Raw genomic sequence first — 23,155 nt, 5'->3', positions numbered from 1 at the left:
GTTTTCCGATAAATGTATAAATATATGCAATGATTAAAAAAATTTTTTGAAAATTTTTTGAAATTCCTTGTTATATAATTACATATATAATTTTTCAATGTACTAGGCCACATTAATGCTTTACTAATTGAAAATAAATATTTCAAAAAACAATTCTAAACAACGTTTCTCGACCCTCTTTAAGTGCAAAAAATTACGTCTGATCAAGAGATAAATACATAAATGAAATTTTTTCGCTATGAATTTTCGGTGTTTTTTATTTTTTGTTTCAATAATTTGCGTCCTACAAGTATAGGTAAAGTTTACATTATAATATAAAAATACATGCAGTTAAAAAATAAATTTAACTTTTTACTTATGCAGATATTTTTTCAATCCCTTTTAGGTTTTTGTCTGTACTCCAAATGTTACCAACATTATTTAAAATTGTTTGACTATCTGATAATTTGTGCATCATGAAATATCCCTGAATTTGTGCGGGTGATACTGGTTTTTCAAAAGCAAGGAGTTTTTTAGCGAAGTTATTTGCACTTTCTTCAGATTTTTCATTTGTATAGAATCTTTTGTACATTTCTACGATTTGATGTTCTACACAATATCCTATATATTGTTTAACATCCACCCTGCCTGGTCTTATAAGAGCGGGGTCAAGTCTATAAAAAAGAAGTATAAATCATATTTTCTCATTTCTTAACGGTCAGTTTTTAGCAACCGTTCTATAAAATTAGTCGTCATAAACACTATTCTGGCTTCAGAAGATGCAACGCCGTCTAAACAATTAAGTAATCCGCTAAATGTTACACGGTTTAAGCCGTCATACGCAGATTTTTGTTGTTGTGTATCCAACCGTGAAATAAACGCCGCATCGATGTCTTCTAAAAGAATGATTGTTTGCTCTGGAGCAACACTGAAATTAAAATTATTTTTCTACATTTTCTTTGGTCGCAACTTAATTACTTTAATAAGTGGTTAAGTCGGTCATCTGTTAATCCTTTATCGGATAAATTTAATACGCAAATTCCATATTCCAATTCACCGGCTAATGCAGTAATAAAGCTAGATTTCCCACATCCTGGCGGTCCATGTAGCAAGTATCCTCTTCTATATGGAACTCCTCTATCTGAATACCATTTAGAATTTTGTATGAAATCTTTACAGTCGTTTACGATTTGATTTGCTACCCCTGGTTCCAAAGTTACTGATTCAATAGGTCTCTTTTTTCTGGGGTGGCCAAAAGGCCGCCATTCAGCTCCCATAGCTGTATACATTATTGTTTTTCCTTCTGTTTCTTTTAGCGCTAGTTGTCGTGCTAACTGGTCAAATTTACAACATTTAACATTTTAATCTATTATATGAAAAAACGTTTACTTACCTTCTTCTAAAATATTAAAATATAAACCTTTATCTGTTCCAAAAGCCGTTAATGTGACACTTTCCCAAGGAACACCCATATGTAGATCCAAAGTTTTTTGCTCTCTTGTTCTTTCAACTTTAATCCATGTTTTCCCATATCTCATGAAGTGCACTCCAACACTTGGAATAAAGTCATATGTGGTTTTTACATGACCTGTATCTTTTTGAACATAAGATGTTTGAACACTAAGGTGTTGTGTTTGTCTCGCACCCTTATATGTTATCCATTGTAATAACCATTGGTATGATTTATCACGACATGGAACTTCTAAAGTAATCATGAAATGTCTTCTAAATAATATTAATCCGCCTTGTAAGCCTTTTCTTGCAGCTGCTGCTGCAGCTCCAATACCAAACAAGCCGAATCCAGCACCAAAATAAGGATTACCCGAAAGACTTGATAAATATTCCATAATGGGCATTTTGTAATATATTTATGTTCGAAGATAAATTATTAAGAATTAATATATTGTAATTGGTTTTTCTAAATAATCTTTAATTTTTATGGCTAAAATTGGGAATTAAAACAAACTGTGATTTATAAGTTAATATAATTCTTGATACATTTTCGAAAATAATTTACGACTGACATAACCTAAAACAAATAATATTGTACAGCTGATTTTCTATCAATCAGTCTAAAGGCAAGCTCAATCAATCACTATGTGTTCCATTTCCAGCGTCCTATCATATTTTGTGCAATTTTCATCATTTCTCAATCATTACCATAATTAAAAAAGTCCGTTGGATTACTGAACTGCCTCTTTTTTCATTTTGAGTTTTTTTGTGTGTCTGACTGAAAAACCCATATTATATTAGTTAATATTATCTATGGAAAAACCCTTAAAGTTTTTATATGTTTATATGCAATTTACAATCTTTTACAATCTGAACAACTGCCAAAGTATGCGAAAGAAAAAAACTGAAATTGGCAGTAAATGTTTTACTAACCCAGCATTTACACATACAAGTTACTTGCAAGCAAGTTTGTATAATATTAATTGTCAATTAGTTTTTCGAAATGTCAAATTACTTGCTATTATGACGTAGGCGTTTAGCAAGTTAATTTTTGAAAATGTCTTTGAGAAGAAAACAACTAGCAATAATAATTGTTTATAAATTTTAGAAACCATAAGTTTGCTAAGTTTAATTTTTTCAAAACAAAATTCAAAAATTTTAAATTAAAAAAAAAAAAAAATCAAAACAACAAATTTTTTTTTGTGAATTTCTGAATATGTCAAATTACTTGCTCAAATTACTGGCAGCAAAATTTTCTTGCAAGTTGAACTGCAAGTAAACAAGCAAGTAGAAATATTTCAATGTGTTAGTAAAATTTTTGTATGTATTGCAACTTTCTTGCAAGTAACTTGTACGTGTAAATGCTGGGTAAGGAAAGAGTAAGTGTACATTCACTTCAGATGAAGATTAAATATATGGGAAAGTTTTGAAAATGAAGTATTATTCGGTGATTGGAAAGAATTTTTTAATAACTCAAAAAAATGAACTGAATCTAACTATTGTTTTTTACCAAAATTTAGCTTGAAAGCAGAATTAAACGTGTTATACAAATACAGATCAAACAAAAACTTCGATTGAAAGACCAACAAATCTGGTGAAAAGGTGAACTGCAGTAAAGATCTTCATAAAACAATATTTCTTCCTGTAAAATGTGTCAATAAAGAGCATCAAAGTATTGATATATATTATATATACATACATACATATAATATTAACGAATATAGTCAATTACGAATAATTGCATCCTGCATAATACGAAACCCGGTTAAAAGGTTAAAGATTTTTTCAAATACTTTCAACAGTATAACTGCAAACTAATTTAGCAAAAACTTTCTATTTGCTAAGTGTATTAAAGTTAAAAATATGAAAAACTTCAAAATGCAATTTTTTTAATTGCAGAAAAATTATTCGCAATTAAACATTTCTCACTTGGAACAATCGCGACATATACATTTATCTTTTAAAGTATGTATATACCAAATATTTGCAACGGTAATTGTTGATATCTCATAATTTATTTTTGTTTTGTTTTACCAGCTGTTAATGATAAATTTGTTATAATCTAACATAAAAATATACGGTTTTGTTTGCATATACCACAAAATCTTAATTATAGCCATATTTTAAGTCAGGTGATCGCTTCCTCTGAACTTCCAGAACGTTTCAGATCTGATTAGAAGAGTAATTTCTATTATTTTCCATTAGAAAAACTGATATCAAACAGGATTTACGTATACGATTTGTATCAAACTCGGATCAAACCTCAGATTTTTTCGTATATATAAACAGCAAGTAAAACTTTTATCAAACTAAGTTTAAATGATGTACGTGCTACAAAGAAATATCAGTGATTGATCTACAAAAAAATTTTAATTCCTAGAAATATTTCAATTTTATTATTATTTAGGCGCATTAAGTATACCAAAATTTATTCATATTTTGGTGCATTTTGATTAAATATTATAAACATTTTTATTATTAAATTTTCTAATGCTATTCAGTGATGTCAAATCTAAGAGTTTTTTTTTCACATTTTTCTCAATTGGTTCTAAAATTAATCGCTTTGCTGCCTCAAGTACAAACCAAAAAAAAATATTTTTCAAAGTATTTGAAAAGTAAATTGTTTTCATAGAATGCGCATACGTCTAATGTCAAATGAATTTCAACAATTAAGTCATTTCAAAATTTTTAAAAAATAAAAAAAATTATAATAACAGCTTTAATTCAATATTTTGAAAACATTATTGAAAACCCGCTTAAAGCCTTTTATTTGCGCAGTTAAACAGGTGCGGTTAAGACGTCTAACCGGACAAAAATTGGATTTTTTTAGGCGCACTTAACGGGTTTTACTGTACTTATATTACAATTTGAAAGCATTTCTTTAAGCTATTATTACTAAGTTATACAATCGAATAAATATGCGATATTTTTATTTTGCTAAATGGTTAAATTGATTTTTTCTTTATTTATCGTGATAATATTCACATAACAGTTAATATGTAATTAAAGTAAATCCATATAACGTAACAGATTCTTTTTTTTTTGTTGGGTAAATACATAAATAAAATCTTATTTTTGGTATATTATTAGAGCAGAAAAAGTATATACTTATTTGAATAAGATGAGGTAAGGTATTAATTATGCGCCTTAGAGTGTTAAGTAAACACCAGATAGATAGATAGGTAGTTTGGACCGCTGTCTTCGAAACCTTTTTAAAATACCTGCTACATCTAAAAAAAAAAGTAAAAAAAGTGTTACATTATGATAAAATGGAATCAAAGATGTTCTAAAATAAATATTAATATTTAGTTCACTCACTTTTATATACTTGCAATTTTAGTTTCTTTGGCTCTTCCTTACATGAATTAAAATATTTCCAACTCACACATAAAGGGAAAATAAGATAATGTTAATGTTTGTTTGTTTATGTAATTAGTTTTGTGTAATTAAATATTAAATGTCCAATTATATTAATATTAATATGTACATACAATTACATAAAATATGAAATATATTATTATCACTCATTTCATTATGAAAGAGAAAAAAATGTATACATATCTCTATGAATTATGATCTCACGAACCACGATATCACATTTTTGAGTTTTTTATTTGCAATTTGTTTCTTTATCTCTGTTTTATTCAAATGGTTATAAATAATAAATTAGAACCAATTGCAACAACAATTCCGTTTTCTAATTTTAATGAGAAGAAAGAACAAAAGATGAGAGAATGGGAAAGTGATCAAGGCAAAACAACTTTTGATAATTTTTTTGTATGAAAATGGCTTTATGTTAGAAAAAGGTCGTGAGCTTTGTAATGTTGAATGTTATGTTTCTAAATGAAATGAGTACTCAATGAATGTACGGATTGTACTCTGTTAGTGTTATTTTGTCACCTCTGTTAGGCCTAAGTGTAGTATATTCCAATTATCATGTTATGTTAAAATGTTAAATTTAAATGTAAAGCATTTCTGCAAAACCATAAACAGAAGAGAATTTGAAAAAAAAAGAAATTCTTTTCCTGTTCTTCTGTTTCTGTTTGTATCTGTAAAAACCGGTGAAGCTGAAGAGATGAAATGACTGATGAGAGTTTAGTATTCTAGAGATAACTGACGTGAAAACATGTGTTATTCAGGTGTATATTAATTTCTTTTTTTTTATAGTAAATATTAATTTTTCAAATATAAAAATTTGTGAATGTTGGGATAAAATATTATTGTGATCAAATAAAATATTGAGAAATGTTAATAAATAAATTAAAATGAAAAAAAAATTTTAAAGATTAATAAAAATTAAAAAAAGCAAAAAAAATTTGCTTGAAAATACGCAATTTTAATTCAATTAAAATACCAAAAAATATTTGAATTACCTACATATATGAATATATGGATGTGTGTATAAATTTAAGCAAAAGCAAAAATTCTAATAAAATAATTTGAAAAGAAGTTTTGAATTTTATGCGAATTCAAACAAATTTAAAGAAATGAGAGTTAAGTACAAATTAAAAAAAAAATAAATAAAGGAGCAAAGTGTAAATACAACTTTGTCAAATAATATAAGAAAGAAATTATCCAAAGTGTATGAATATTATGTGAAAATTATTAGTATGTACAATATAGAAAAGCAATTAACATAAAAGTGTACAATATACATATTACTTATTTAAGTTTTAAAAAAATTATCAAAGGAATTTATAATTATATTAAAGGAATACAAATAAAAAAGAATCTAGGTAAGAAAAATATTGCGTCTAGGGCTTTATTAAGGATAATATGCATACATACATACTTTATACATAATATGTACACACTTCATGTACTAAATATGTATTTGACTTTTATTGTATTAATGTAGAGACGTAAGTACATTCATGTTCTATATCAGACGTATCACTTGAATGTGATGTGTTATTTACTTATTGAAGGATATTGAGGTTTTTAATATGGAATATCGAATTTCGAAATTGATTTTATTCTGATTTAAAAATTGATTTTATTCTGATCAAATTTAATAATATCTCAAGTTGTGCGATTATATGTGGGTGTGTTTGTGGACAAGTAGGAAGATAAGAATACTTAACGATAAATATATGAGTGATGAAAGCTTAATTAGTACCTACATAATTAATTAATAAATAAATATTAATTCAATTAATAGTTAATTTTATTTTTTTTTAAGTGAAAATGTAGGACAGCTATAATACTGCAAAATATATTATTTTATTCTAAATCTATTATTTATTATTACTTTAAAGGAATACGTACGTATACCAATTTTTTCTCATAGCTGGGTATAGTGAAGATATAAAAATTATTTATAAATTGTACTTAATGGAATTAAAACAAATTATAAGTAATGTTTGCAATTTCAATCATATACTTAAATAGATACAAATTGTAATTCGCATAAAAATAAAAAATTGTAAAAAAAATATATACCTATAAACTTGTATTTAGTCATATAGGTATTTTTTGGATTCATGATGACTTGTGCTAAGTATATTTCAATCTAATTGTAGTATACTCGTTTCCTAATATACAGCATTAGAGTACAGAATGGTAATGGCTACATTTCAATAATTTCGATCTCGTTTTTTTTTCTTATAATTTCTAAGCTCAGTCGTTGTGTATATAATAAAAATATCATATTTGTTAGGATTTCTTGTTACTTATAAGTACGAGTACTTCATATTCATTTTTTGATATTTTGTTAGATTAAATCACAGTATAGATATTATACTAGATTACGCCACAGTTATAAAAAATATACTAAAAATGTGTATGCATATGCCTACAATTATTCTATTTTTATTGAGGTTACATGATTTTTAATTGTATAGGTAATTGTTTATGATTGAAATAAAATATGTTATTAAATAGCTAAATTACTTATAAGAATATTTGGATTCTGGCTTTGAAATTTTTGTTATTCTGTATAACAAAAAAAATTCAGCTTAAAAGAATTATTTGCTGAATAATGTGGAGATAGATATAGGCGTCTGGTCAATTTGAATGTAAAGATAAATAACACAAATCACAATCAATCAAATAAGTTAAAAATAAGTACTTACTTACTTAAATATTTTTGTTTAAATCTTTTATATTAAGTAAATAAGTCAGTTATGTAGAATCGAAGGTTAAAATCGAATATGTAGTATGCTGACTAATGACTATCAATTTGCTAAAATTGATCAGTTAAAGCTTTATATTCTATTTATGACTTAATAAAAGAAATAGTTAAATACTAGTTAAAAGGAGTATATTAAGATTCAAATAAGTCAACTTTTCTTTTAGAGCTTAATTCGTAGACTCTTCAATTCTTAGGTATTCTTTCTGAACTGAATAATAACGTTTAATAATTTTTTATCTCTTCGCTTCTGACGACGATAATGTTATACTGCAAGTTCTACTTATTAGCTAGAATTGGTAAAATAACATTACTAATATTCGTTGTCATAAATAGTAAGATTATTGTTAAACTACTTTTGCGATGTAAATTCAATTGCTCCATAATTAAATTGAGAGCAATTTTACCATTCCTGAACATTTTTTCGTATGAGGTCTTTTAAATATTTACATACATATGTATATGAAGTATGTTACTTTTATGTACACTAGGATGCTAGCAAATTAATGAAATTTATCAGATTTTATAATAAAATTCCAAAAATATGTAAGAAAAGCACAAGTATTTGAATTGCAGAACATTCAAACATAATTGATTCACATTAATTAACCAAAATTTTGTAAAATAATTAAAATTTCATAGAAAACTAAAACTTATGTGTGGATAGAGAAAGAAAATATTTCAGTGCACTATTTTAAAAATTTTTAGTGAATAGTGTTGTCCGTACTAGGATATTTTTTGATTATTTTATTAAAATATTGCAGGGACAATATTTAGAGATCAAACTTTGTTGAAAAATTTTGCTTGATAAAATTGATGCTCTACATTTTCAAACAAAATCTTTAATCTAAGGTTGTTTACTCATCGAATTTCAATCAAATTAAACAAAACTTATGTACAATGATTAAGTAGCATAATTTTTGACCTAAATATAATTTTATATATTGTTAAATTCGAATATTTCATCGGGTTAAGATTTCTCTCATTGGCTATTTAGATTACATCGGGTTCAGTAGTGTTACATTCCGATATTTGTGATCTAGTTAGTGAAATTTAAAGCACAACTTATCAAAATAATCTTTTTAAGTGCAGGCGGTTTGGAGCTATAAATATATAAAGAATGCTTATTGTATTTTTTTCAATTAATTCTTCATGTTCGCAATAATCGTTTTGTTTTGATGAGAAATTTTGTTCTGATAAGATTATTTAATTTATATTTTCTAGGTTATTTAATTTGTAATTTGAGTTATTTTATTGCACAGTATCGAACGTATAATATACTTAAATATGAAAATTATGAATAAAAATAATCCTATAGTTCATAACAAATTGTTTTAATGTAGTTAACAAGTAATAATAGTCTAAATATTTAAAAATTTTGAAGCTTAAATTCAAATTTAAGAATTAAAATTAACAAGAAAATATAATATATAAATGGCTATGTAGTTACTTAAGTAAAATAATTTTTATCAAACAACTAAATAAGTAACTGCTTATTTGAAAACTTACTTACTTATACAAAAGTAAAACTATAAAATGAGTTTATTTGCTGCAATGTAAGTTAGCATTATTATGATTAACTGATTAAATTTGAGCTAGTAAATTAGGGTTAAAATTTCTATACTTAATTTAGTTCTACATTTGAGTACTTACAACAAATATTCGTTTTTTGTACCCATTATTCAGTTATTTCAAGCGAAATAATTAGCAAACGCTCTAATGATACGCATGAGTTAACGTTTTAATATTTTTAATTTATACAAAATATAAAAGATAGCCAAAAAGCAGTCAAAAATTTTGTTAATGACTATATTTTAAGAAATTTATTTTGAAATTTTTTACTTTCTACTTATGTATGTATGTATGTATGTATTTTCTTATTTAATTTGATATTAATTATAAACGAAAAAGAAAATTTTATTTCAAGAAATTTCATTTTTATTTTTCTATTTCAGGTTTAATAATTTTATAAGAAAATCATTTTAACGTTAGTTTAAGCGAAAAAAAAGGATTAAGTGAAATAAATAATTAAATATAAGTAAATAGAATAAGTGAATATGCAAAATATGTGGGAAATAACGGACGATAATGTTAATTGTGATGAATGTAGTGCTAATTATTTTTTACCACCACCTAAATTTGAATTACCGCCACCACCAATACCACCAACATTAGAGAATTTTGTTAAATGCAATGAAGACGAAATTTTTAACCAAATGTCAAATTGGAATAATGACATGTGTGCAGCTATTCCGGTAAATAAAAAATTTTAATTAATTATTTATTTTAAAAATATATAAATAAATTAAATGTGAGTTGAATTGTGACATACTTAATTATTTAGTATTCGTAATCACTATTGAATGAAATATGTAATTGCATAAGTAATCAAAATTATTGAAAATTTTTAAGGAAATAATTTGCATTTCTACAAAATTTTAAATATTATAGCATTAACTGTGAACATGAACTGTATATATACATTTAAAATCCTGCAATCGTGACATAAAATGGAATTTTATGTCATATTTACTAATATCTAGGAAATTTCTTTGGTTAGGAAGTATGACATTTCAAAACTATGGTAGGCTATTGCCACATATTTTCTTGCTCTTTTGAAAATATTTTTTTTTTTTGTAAAATTAGATGTTATTTTGTTAACATGAATGAATCGTACATTATATGTATATACGTATGTAGATTAAAGAATTATTTTTGTAATTTACAACAGTATTCTCCCGCTCTCAGGAAATTTTTAAGTTCTAAAAGTATCGCTAATAATGACATTGATATATCATCAAAGCCTTAAATACACCAATTTGTGATAACTGAGTTCTTTTTTGACTGTCTAATGCTAGACTTGTTTTAAACAACTAAAATGAGTAAAAACTGCATTTTTTCTTTTAGTTATACGATTTTATCTTACTTATAACAATTTGAGCTGCCGGTTTGAATTTTGCACTTATTTGAGTCATCGTAAAAAATATATTGCACAAAATCATTGCAATAAATATTGTGAATTAATTTTGCAAGAGTACATAAGGCCTTATTTTTGAATCAATTTTTAATTATTGAGTTAACTAAAATCGATAATTAACTATAATAGGTAACAAATGCAATTCAATTAATAGAAAACTTTGGTATAGCAATGTTATATAAGAAAGGTTTTATATTTTGCAATTCGTAATAATTTTAACCTAATTTTTAAAAATACAACAATTTTACATTTTATTTTATTTAAAATTTTGAATACAAAAAAATCCTATTAAAATTGCATTAAAAATTTCTAAATATTCTAAATTTAAAATAAATCTTTTTTAACACAATATTAAAATAAAATAATTATTGTTTTTGGGTCGTTATAATGTAATTAACATTTAGTTCTCTATAAGTATTTAAAAGCATACTTGTAAAATTATATTTAATTAATTAAATGATTTTAACAATGAAATAAAAAGTTGTAAATAGTTTTTTCTAATTGCAAGTGTTTCAGAGTATATTTCGGTTTACATTATTATTGTTACTTACTGATTTATTTATATGTAATTAAGTAGATACTCGTACTTAAACAAGTTGTTATTTGGAAATTACAATTTAATGGAATATTATGTTTAATTAATAAAAATTAGCAAGAATGTAAAATTCAACTTTAATAAACGGAATATCACTAAAATTAATATACGATTATTGCTTTATTTGTTGGTAAAATCAGGTTTGACGTAAAATCGCAAAAAATTAAACTGAGAATACGAGTATACGTATATTTCTATAGTATTATGCACATATAATTGAGTTGGATAAGGGAAAATATTTAAAAAAAAATGTTTTTCCCTTTATTCTTCAGAATGAATAAAAGTGCAAGGTTCAGGTCCTGACAAATTTTTATAAAATATAAACATACATTAATGTTCAAATCAATACAAGAATTTTGTTGTGCTCATTAAAAATTGTGTTATTTGATATTTTATTAAAAATATAAAATTCTCTTGTCTTTTTCATTATGCTAAAGTCTAAAATTAAGAGTGTTGCAAAAAAAGGATTGTTAGTTGGTAAGGTTTTTTTTAGTGTTTTTTTTTTTTTTTTGCGGCTCGTTTAATAATTTTTTCGTGAATTTCTTATTATGCTATGGACTTGACCTTAAAATGAATTTCTTATAAATTTTTACCATGTATTTTGAATTATTTTCATGAAAACAATATGTGAGTACTCACTTATGTATAAAAGAAATTTCGGCTCAATATTTTTGTTATTATTGATTATTTAAGTGTTATAAAGGATAATATGTATCGTTGCACACACTTATATATAAAAAAATTTAAATATTATGTACAATGCAAATTAATAAAGAGTATTTGATTACATTGGGCTTGTCGTAGCAGAAAATTTTGACTTGAGTTTTTTTTTACCTTCAATTTCATGTTTTTTTTTTTTTGAAATTCAATACTCTAACACCTTTTTTTGATATATTGTCACCTTTGAATTTTTTGCACGTTTTAGGGACTCAAGTCAATGAGATCATGCAAATAAATTTTTAATTCAAATTATTTTAAGAGTTATGCGATTTTTTTTTTAAACATAGTATTAACTTGTCTTAAAGTAAAATTTCAATGGAAAATTTGCGTAAATTTGAACTAAACGATTTGTTAAATAAAAATTTAAAATGTAATTCCAACATGAGCAGCTTATTAAGGAAATTATATTCACAGACGGTTTTTTTTATGCGCAAGGTAGACCTAAGGTGGATTTACTTACTAATTAAGTAGTTTTGTTTTGAATAAATACTTGTAATTTCTGTTCTTACTTGCAGTCATGACTATATATAACAAATTTATAATTGTAAATATGCGTAGTTTATGATAGTTATGGAAAATTCATACATCATATAAATTTGTTGAAGCACATTTCTATGTAGTCATCAAAAATGAACTGAAAGTATTTATTTTTTTTATCAAAAATTTATGTATTACTTATAGAGTTAAAGCTAAACATTTTTTTGGTTTCAATTAGCCGCACTTATTATGTCGAAAAATAATATTTCTAGTAAAATGCTATTTTCAAGCGAATTCAGTGGGTAATCCTTGTTTGATTTAGGTATGTATAAATCAAAAAAGGATTATTGTGTGTTCTTGTTTAACAAACATTTAAGTGATTCCATGTAAGCAGGAGGATTACCGGTATTCATAAGAATTTTTAATCAATGATAGCGAAATACATATACAAAGTATGTACAGTTCAAATGTTATAACTTATGTCAAAGAAAGTTTAACTGAATATTTTGGATAATCTACAAACAAAACTGTAGCTAAACTGTTTTAAATGTAAAAATTTCGTAATTATTATTTTCTTAATAGAAGAAAGTCAGCGCTCGAAATACGATTTATAAGTATAACTTAACGATAATGAAGTACATATTTTGATTCAAAGGAATTTAAACATTTTTTAAGCATAATAAAACAACTAAACTACGTGCTAATTAAACCTTAAATATATCAGCACAGAACACTTCAGTCATAACTTTCATATTTCTAATTAAATAAATTTTTTTATGAAAACTTATGTTATACAAAGCTATTTTGAAATTGAAAATTGTATGGATCTCAAAAATAGTTTTGGAAATGAAATAATTTATTTTGTATATGACGATGATAAATAATTCATATTTTTAAATTAATGAGAACTCTTTTTTCAAAGGTATTTTAACCATTACATTGTGCTAACACTAACGTGTGTTCCTGATTTTATTGTTATTATAACAGAAAAAGCCTCAAAATTTGAAAGAAATATTATTTATATTATGTAATATAAACATTTTATAAAATAATTTTTTTGAAGAAACTTACAGATTTCTTACAATTTATTTGAGATAATTTTAAACATGTTACAGAAATAACAAAATTATTAATAAAATTCGATTATTTTTAAAACATTTTCATTAAAATTATATACAAGCATACTTATATATGTAAGGGTACTTAATTGGAGTATAACTAAAATACATTTTATTCTGAATATTATGAAAGAAAAATACTAGAATATTTTTTGTGAAAAATAATATAAATTTCCTATATTTACAATCTTGTATTAATGATAATAACAATTTGTAATAATCTTAAATTTTTATGCTTTACTTTTAAAAATAATCGTAATTTTTTTTAAGTATACGTATAAGAATAATATTATGGCTATGTATTAAAGATATCTTTTAATACGTATAAGTACAAGAAATACGAACATTTAAAGCGTAGTTTTGTGCCTAGGCAAACGAAATTTGTACGTACGTATAGTAGATATACAAAGTGATTCAGAAAGTTATACAACCATATATATCATTGGTTAGAAGATCAAAAATGGGTAAAACTTTTGTTCCACACTGGATGTAAAATCTCAAGAGTTTCCGAATTCCAGGGATTTTAACAAATTTTCACGAAATTTTTACTTATCTAAGTTTTTTTGATTATAACTTCGGTGTTGAAAAAGATAGGAACTTCAAACAAACAGTTTTCCTAGTAAAGGGCTTCAAAAGAGACATGCTGCCTAATTCTTATTTTATATACCTTCGGAATATATGTGTGGTATAACGAAGTTATATTTAGTTGCATAACTTTCTTAATCATCCTGTATATGTATAAACGTATGTACATGTGACTTGTGAGTAGAAAGCAATTTAAGAAGCAAAATAACAAAAAAAAAAAATAAAAAAGGATACGGATCATTTCAAATCCATTAAGAGGAGAACATAAAAAGAAAAATTGTACATTATTTCCGTAAAAGTACGCACACTAAATAATAGGCTAGGTATATGACCATACTTGAATAATGAAACAATGAAATGATGAAAGAACGAACACTGTATCAATAAAAAGAATAACATTTTTTTTTTATTTTTTTAACTCAAATGAAACGCAACAATGGGTAGGATTAAGAATGTAAAATAGAAGACTTCTATGCCTTTTTGAAATAATCGACCGAAAATGTTTTCCTCATATTTAGCGTAGGACGTACTACAATTCTCTGTTTGAATATTTTATAAAAGAATTAAACTTATATATGTATATGTATATATATATGAATAATAAAATGATGATTAAATAATATTAATTTTTGTTTAGAGAAATACTAATCAAGACTTTATAAGTTAAGAAAAAGAAAACAATAGTGGAATATTTCAAATATATGTAGCTAAATTAAATTTTTAAAATGCATATTGGTATATGAGTATTACTCGTATACTTGCTTTTAAATTTACAAAATCTGTAAAACTTTATTTGTTATGTTCCCTTATCTTGTTTGTCTGTACTTAGAAACTAACAACTTAAAATTTCTGAGCCATTTCCTATTATGACCGATTGATGTTTTTTGCTTCAAACTCTCGTAAAATAAGAAAAAGTAGACTTTAAAATAAGTTGTTTTAATAGTAAATTTTTGTTTTAATAGTAAAAAAATCATATTTAATAAAAAAAAAGTGAGTGAATCTTAATTTTGGAATTACTTAGAAATTAGAATTGAAACGACCAAATAAATAAAATTTACCTAATCAAATTTCATTTTTATAATTTGTTTCAATATTATGAATACAAAAATACTAATTTTAACATGTGGATGCATTATAAGTTATTTGTATAGGTTTATTAATGTATTGAAATATTTCTTAATTCTAAAAGACAATCCTCCTTAGTCTCTATAATGCTAGCTTTATGAAATGCTTTTAAAGATTGAACATTGAAGTTTCGGGTCCTCTTTCCACAAACCAATTGAAATGATTTGCTAACCACAAAACAAAGAAAATAAAATGTGCTTTTTCATGTACAGAGTTTTTAACACTAACTTCTTTTTAATTTTATCTTAGTTTCTCTTTTAAAGTTGACCCTCTTTTAATTTTTATTGTTAAATTTTTTTTTAACTAACATATTCCTTTATAGTCGGACTCTAGAATAAATTTCCGTGCACGTTTGTATATACACGTACATATTTATATACAAGCATGCATGTATATACGGGGAAATATGTCCATATTTAGATATAAATACTTGAGTATATTTTATTTTAAGATTCCGAATATTTTTTTTTATGTTGTGCATCAAAATTTTTTGTATATTGTCCTTTTTTCTTTTATAATAGATATGTTAAGGTTGTTCCTAATTATAATTTATTTAATGCTCGGTTCACATTTCTCTTAAAGATATTTGGTTATCTTTTGTAACTTTTATTTATGTAACAAATATAATATACTAACTTACATACTTATATCTCAATTAATGTTCTTTTTTTATTGAATAAGAACGAATATATGATGTAAGTATGTAATCAACGTTTAAAATTTTAAAGGACACAAAAAAACATATGCAATAGGTTCAGTCTAATCAAACATATGTCATCCATTCTTATAAATTTTAAATATATAGGAATGTGTAAAAAAAAAACAACTTTTTTTTCAAAATTATTAATAATTTTAACATAAATTTCACACTCTTAAGAAAATTATTAGATTATGTATTTTGAAAAAAATTGTGAACATTTAAAAAAAAAGTCGTTTTTTATTATCATATATGTAATGTTTGAGTAACAGAATTGCATTAGCTATTTTCGTGGCATTCGGAGAAATTTGAAATTGTATTTAAGAGGATGGTTGCTTTCAGTTTTATTGTATATATTTATAGTGAAAACATAGTTACTTAAAGAATTCCGTTTTCTGTAAGTTCATGCTCTATTTTCTACCAGAAGGTCGAAACACCTGCATTGCTTCTAAAATTTCCGATTTCCTACAAAATATGGAAGTAAACTCACCTAGACACTACCGCGACAATATTTTTTTATTAAAATTAAAACAATTTTTTATTGTTCATATTACCGTTTTCAAATATTTGCTAAACTTGATTGTGATTTAACTTGAAACAATAAGTGTTGACCATATTGGTTGAAATCAAAATAAAAGTATAATAATAAATAATCGAATTCATAATTCGATACTTAAATTCATAATTCGGTTGTAATAAGTAAGTAACTGAATTCTATTTCAGTAGTCTTGCGTTTAATTTTGTATTTAATTATTATATTATTTTATTTAAAAATATTAACAATTTTAAATAATTATTTAATTTGATTATATTTTCTTCTTTACAGGTATTTGGAACAAATGGTTTATCTAGTCCGATGATACAAGCTTTAACATTAGTTGGCGTTTTTGCTTTCATTTTATTATTAGTCATAGCATTCTCAATGATTTATGTAAGAAGGTAAAAAAAAAATTTTTTTCAACAATTTGCAATTAAGAATTTGTTAATTATAATGAATTAAGAAGAAAGAAATTATATTGTTATTAAGTAAAAATATTTTTTTAAAAATAAGTACATCCAATTTAAATTGTACTGCAGTAATCATTTTTAAAAAAATTGTATAAGTCGTCCATACTCTAAAACTTTACTCACTACAAAACAGAATTAAATTTGAAACCTAAAAATTTATTAAAAATTTTTCTGAGTGTCAAAATATCCTTACCTTTTTTATCATCCTTAACTCTAAAATTATGAATTCAGTATTTCGCTGGTTTCGGAAAATTTACTTGATGACATTTTCTTTATTTTTAGTTGAGCTTTTGGTCTCTCCCTCAAAAATTAAGGATTTTCAACTTTTAGAGAAATTAAATCAAATTCAACATTAGGGCGGATGTTTTTTTTAAAACTTCTATTCAAAAGTTAGAGTGGTAACTTTAATTACTTTAAAAAAACTCTTCTTCAGCAAAAAAATTGTTTCAATTTCAAATTACCCTACCTTAAAACTGACAAAGTAGTGAATCCAGCATAAAATGAACAATATTGAAAATTCTCAACATGGAACAATTTTTTTTTTTTAAATTTAGAAATTTTTATGCCATGTTTACATTGGTAAAATATATCAAAATGACAGTAATTAAATATAAAACTTAGAATATAAAAAAGGCAATAAGAAAATATTTTAGTTTAATTCAGAAATTGAACTGCTTTTTAATTGAAAATATGTATTGTAAGTTAATAGCAGTGATAAATGAATTTACGAACATTTGTTCTTATTATTTTTATAAAAGTTCAACATATTTTTAGAGAATTGCCTTTTATCAGTAATTAAGTACTAGTATATGTATTTAATTTTTTACACTAACTAGTGTTTAAACAAAAAATGGTACTGCTACATTCATTTATTTGCATATAATTTGCTTACGATTAATTTTAAAAACATTATTAGCCTGTTTTGAATATTTTTTAATAAAATATCACTATTTTTGGGTTTACAGGTTAATGAATCAAAAAGACGATGGATGTAAGGAATTGAAAAATTTGGTTAAGCATACTTTACAACATTCTGAATCAAATTCATCTGATAATAGTGCTAGAAGTTATTTAGCTCAACCTAAATATCAGAATAAAAATTTTTATGAAGAATGCGGTGGACGATGTAATCAATATACAATACGACGAGCACATGATTTTGTTAGTTATGTACCAACAAATAATACAAGTATGTCATCAGTATCAGAAACAGCTAATTCAATAATTGGTGTTGGTAGCGTTTATATGGAACCATTAAGATATCCTGATGCACATCACAATGGCTATTTGGGTTATACTGATTTAGATAAATGTTATAATCATTCAAATACTAATACATTAAATGGTTATATTCAACCACCATCATTAATTGCACCATCACCATTACATAGTCACAAAATGAATTCACAATTAGCAGGAGGAAGTTTAAGTAAAGGATATATTATACATACATCTCCTTCTATAAAACAATCATGTGATTTATATTCAATACCATATGAAGATATAGAAGAATTACCTGGTTATTCAAGAGCGGATACTGGTTATGGTGGTAGTAGTGAAGAAGGAGCAAGTAATAATGAACATAATGTTAGCCATATAAGTAGAAGAAGTAGCAATAACAGTAATCATACAACAAGAAGATGTAGTTTGGATAGCACGAATAGCAATAATATTGATAATCATATCTCTAATAGTAATAATATTAATAACAATAGTAATAGTAATAATAATAATGTAATTAATCAAGATAGTAATAGTGTAAATTATCCGGAATACGTTGAAATTGATTTAGTTTTACCGAATTTAGTTGAATCAAATGAAAACCGATGATAGGAAATTAAAAATTAAAAAAGAAATATATTAATATTATAAATGTATATGTAATAATAGCGAAAATTGATGGATTTAGATGTAAGAACTAATATAAAATCAAATACATGTTTAATGATGCTAAATTATGTATATTTAACTATTCAGTAATTTAAAATAGCGCATAATTTGCAAATTGAATTTATGTAAAATTTTTTGGACAGATGCATGAGCGCTGATAGGAATTTATTTTTTTCTAGATATATTCCGGAATCACTTTTTTTACAATAACAATTGTATATTACATTATGCACAAATTTAGATTTATTATTGATTCTTCTTTATTTTCTAAAAAAACTTAATAACTGTGTATGAAACAGGTACTATAATTGTACAGCATTAGTAACAAATTGGTTTGTTTACCAATCTGTAATTATAAATTTAATTTGATTCTGAATTTTTAAGAATATTATTTTCCAAGTTAAGTGATATTTTATGATCTCTGTTATTAGATCTTTGAATAAGTTTTAAATATACAATTATTTTGTAAATTCTTACAATAGCCATATCTATAATGTTTTTTAATCGGATACATATTATAAAAAATAAGGAAAGAATCTTACATTTCAAGATCTTAACGTTCATGATATCCAAATTTTTTTCACATATACATCCGTACATATTAGTATACTTACTATTTATACAATAAATTGTATATTCATTAAAGATAAAAATACTAAAATTTTCCACTTACATTATATACATAAATTGAAAACTACACACATATTTTGTAAATCAAGACTGATTAAGGACCATCACTAGTAAACTAACCTCTCTTTTTATGCCTGTAAATATAATATATAATTTTTGTTTTCAAAATCTATGTGCATCTATTTATCATATAATATAAAATACAATATCCAGTAACAGAGTAAATATAGTATTAATGTAAATAAATTGTAATTTAAAATATTTGAAAAGTTAAAATATACTATAATGTGGTTGGTTCCTTTAAAATGCATTCATACTAGCATTAAATATAACTTTATAATAAAAAAATAATATAAAAAGTTTCTGTAAATTGAAAATTTTACAATTTATCTACAATTTATAAATTTTGTATCTTTAATTAATGTTTTTTTGATGATAATTTAACCAATTTATAAATTTGGGTTGAATTTTTGTAATACTTTGTGATTATATTGTATCAATAATATAAATTAATATATGAATAATATAAAATATAAAATTTCCATGACAGATAACAATGTATAATTAAATATAAATTTTCTGTAATACAAATGTGTAATTACATGTATGTGTATATATATATACATATAAAGATTTGCTAAACTTACGTGTTTTGAAGAAATTATAGCTAATATCAATTAGTAACTTTATGTTTGGTCATAAAGTTACTAATTGATATTATATAGAGTTTTGGTTACAGAAAATGCACTATTTTAAAGACAAGTCAAAAAACGCATTGTATGCTCTAATTTTATTTTAAATTAAATATGCTTTTTTTATTCTCAATACTAACATTAATGTCATGTAAATTCAAATAGGAATTAAAATGGGAATTAACTAATCGCCTATATGGTTTTGACAATCATGATAATGTAAGAATTTTATTGAAAGTTTTATATACTGTTCACACTGTTTAAGCCCAAAGTTTTCAAGTTAAAGCTCAATGTTCCAAAAATTTATTTTTTCTTCGATGTTAGTTCAATCATTTTCTTTTTGATTATTATTTAATTATGGATAATTAAGTTTTTTTTCTAATTACCGAATATTATTGAACAATCAATTTTATTAATAGATATAATTTTGAGAACTTTCTGATTACTTATAATTATTCTATTTCATTTATTATAATAGTATTCATTATTATGATAGTACTATTTTATGATTATGATAGTAATGAAAATCTGCAATTAATTACAGTTTTAAATAGCTTTGACATACATTTACTTAGCATAAAAAACGAGATAAACCAATTATTTTCCTTTGCTTTATATATATTTACACATAATATAATATTATTTGGCTTATGTACATAATTTGTGTATATATATGTATGTATACTATTAATACTTTAAATTTATAAATAATTTATAAGAATTAAACTTTTTTGCTTTTCTATGTTATATTTAAAAAAGAAAAAAGATTTTTTTTTTTTGTTAAACTATTTTTAAGATAAAATTGTATTTGATAAAATATAATAGGTACAACTAAAAATATCCATATCATACTACTAAATATAATATGTATTAAAAAATATAAAATAATAATGTTATTAAGATAAATAAAATAAAATGAAATATTGTAATTTTTAAATAAATTAAAAACAAATTAAATTTAATAATTAAAATTATGATTTTTTATTTCTTTTTAAATATATTTTTCTTAAGTCCTTAGGTAAAATACAAATTCATTTACATTTATTCTATTTATATTTAATATGAATATTGTAAGTATTGTAAATATCCCTTAGGTATTCTTGGAACTATTTTTTTTATGTAATTACAAATTAATATTCTGTCTAGTTTTAAAATAAAATATAATAATTTTGAAAGGAATTGTTTAAGAATATTATTAGTATTCTAATTTCTCAAGTGTCTCAAGTGTAATTATCAAAAATGAATCTGGTTAAACTAGAAATTAAGTAAGAGAATGCAAGAATTTTGTTTCATCATATAAAATTATGTCTCTTTTCCTTAATGTTGATTTTGATTTGTTAAGAATATTATATTTTTGATAAAATAATTTTAAATTAAAAATTTTAAATTGTTATTTATTTCTATATGATACTATAAATCTTATAATACATGATATCATTTGAATTATTGTTCAGAATGGTTAATTTAAAAACGCACAATTTCGATTTAGACTATTTTATTATATTAAGAAAATTTTATAAATCTTTCAAATATTTTTCTTAAGCAATTTTCTGAATAATAAGGGATGATTTTTTTTTTTTTAATTTTTTCAAATCATGTAAGTACATACAATATTTTATGTAAAAATACATTATAAATGTAATAAAATAAATATATTATGTAAGTAACAGAGCATAGGTAATAAGCTCATGAGAATTTCATAGAGGTATTTTGTATATAATGTAAAAAAATATATAAAATATTCTAATGTACTTCCAGGTAAATTTCACATCTATTAAAAGCATTACTGTTATTATTTCATTTTTTTATTTTGTGGAAAAAAAAAAAAATTTAACTTGTATTTTCTACGTCAAAATTTATGAAAGAAGAAGAAAAACCAAAAAAATATGAAAGTTAAGCACGTAGTTTATTATTCAATTTGTGATTTATTACCATATTTTCTTACCTACGCGGTTTTCTTATAAAAACAGTATAGGTGAAATAAAAAAAAGAAAATTGGTGGTAGATTCGTTTACTTAAGATAAAAGTAAAATTCTATATTAGCGTATTATACACCAATTTTAAGACAATCATTCAATTTTTTGTGTTTGCTAAAATTTACTAGAAAAAGTATAATAAACAGTAGCGCTTTCTTTACACTTACATATTTTCACAGTATTTAAGATTTTAGTAAAAAGTATGGGTTTATTTTAGGATAATATTAGAAAGCAAGCAAATTATTAGAATACTAAATAGAAAATATGAAGTTTGAAAAGAAAAGCACAAGTTTGCGTCGCTGTTAAGAAAGGAATTTTCTTAGTTGTAGGTACTTATATCTATAATGAATCAGCATTATATGAGTATAATAAAAATCTATAATGATTGTCCATATATATATTCTAGGTTTCATAATCGGTCTTAGCATGTACTAGTACTTATAACAGAAATTCTAAAAACTCCAAAAATTCTATTACTAAATGGTTGATAACATACTAGTGATTTTCCAAATCATATACCGTTCACTTTACTGCTAAAATTTTACAAAGTGCTTACATAAATTAGCATAGTCAAATTTAAAATTTCTAGAAAATTTTTGGAAAATTGTTTCTATTTTTGCTGTAGTTAAACTGTAATGCATTTCTGCTAAATTTTGAGTTGTTATAAAATGGCCTAGAATCTTTTAATAAAATACCAATTTTTGTTGAATTCAAAGCATATAACAGGTTGAATAAAATACTACAAATATCTTACATAAATTGGCCCTTTAAATAATATCTTTAGATATTTTTTCCGTTTTTTTTTTGTTTATTGATGTCAAAAGGATAGCTAGGATATTTTGAACGCAATAAAAAGTGTCATAAAAAGAATTTTCTTAATACAATATAAGCATAGAAAATGTTCGAAATGGTAAAAAAAAGAAAGCTGTAAATCTTAAAAATAAGAAGCAAAAAAGCGAAATTGACGATATAAAGCAAAATTTTACACACCTTATGAATATTATTTCAAATCACGAAAACACTTTTAATAAAATTTAATTTGTTTGTCAAGTAAGAAAAAAAAAATAATTTCATTTAATAATTTGTTACTTTTGATAAAGATAA

General features: G+C 23.7%; 2 protein-coding genes across 2 annotated transcripts; one reads left to right on the top strand and one right to left on the bottom strand.

The window, feature by feature from the left end:
* Positions 1–4: 4 nt before the first annotated feature.
* On the bottom strand, positions 5–2,020 carry LOC129613019 (mitochondrial chaperone BCS1). Its single transcript, XM_055526895.1, has 5 exons — positions 1,373–2,020; positions 958–1,309; positions 713–907; positions 356–653; positions 5–283 (listed from the first exon to the last, which is right to left on the bottom strand). The coding sequence occupies exons 1-4, from the start codon at positions 1,833–1,835 to the stop codon at positions 356–358; spliced, it is 1,308 nt and encodes a 435-aa protein (XP_055382870.1). The 5' UTR covers positions 1,836–2,020; the 3' UTR covers positions 5–283.
* A 3,909-nt stretch (positions 2,021–5,929) lies between these two features.
* On the top strand, positions 5,930–18,970 carry LOC129613064 (GATA zinc finger domain-containing protein 15-like). Its single transcript, XM_055526981.1, has 4 exons — positions 5,930–6,167; positions 9,517–9,816; positions 16,682–16,794; positions 17,829–18,970. Exons 2-4 carry the CDS (start codon positions 9,619–9,621, stop codon positions 18,691–18,693), a joined length of 1,176 nt encoding a protein of 391 aa, XP_055382956.1. The 5' UTR covers positions 5,930–6,167; positions 9,517–9,618; the 3' UTR covers positions 18,694–18,970.
* The last annotated feature ends 4,185 nt before the right edge of the window (positions 18,971–23,155 follow it).

Source organism: Condylostylus longicornis, unplaced genomic scaffold (assembly GCF_029603195.1).
Source record: "Condylostylus longicornis isolate FDR11 unplaced genomic scaffold, ASM2960319v2 ptg000080l, whole genome shotgun sequence".
In the NCBI taxonomy this organism is placed as follows: Eukaryota; Metazoa; Arthropoda; class Insecta; order Diptera; family Dolichopodidae; genus Condylostylus; species Condylostylus longicornis.
This window is presented reverse-complemented; position numbering and strand designations above follow the sequence as displayed.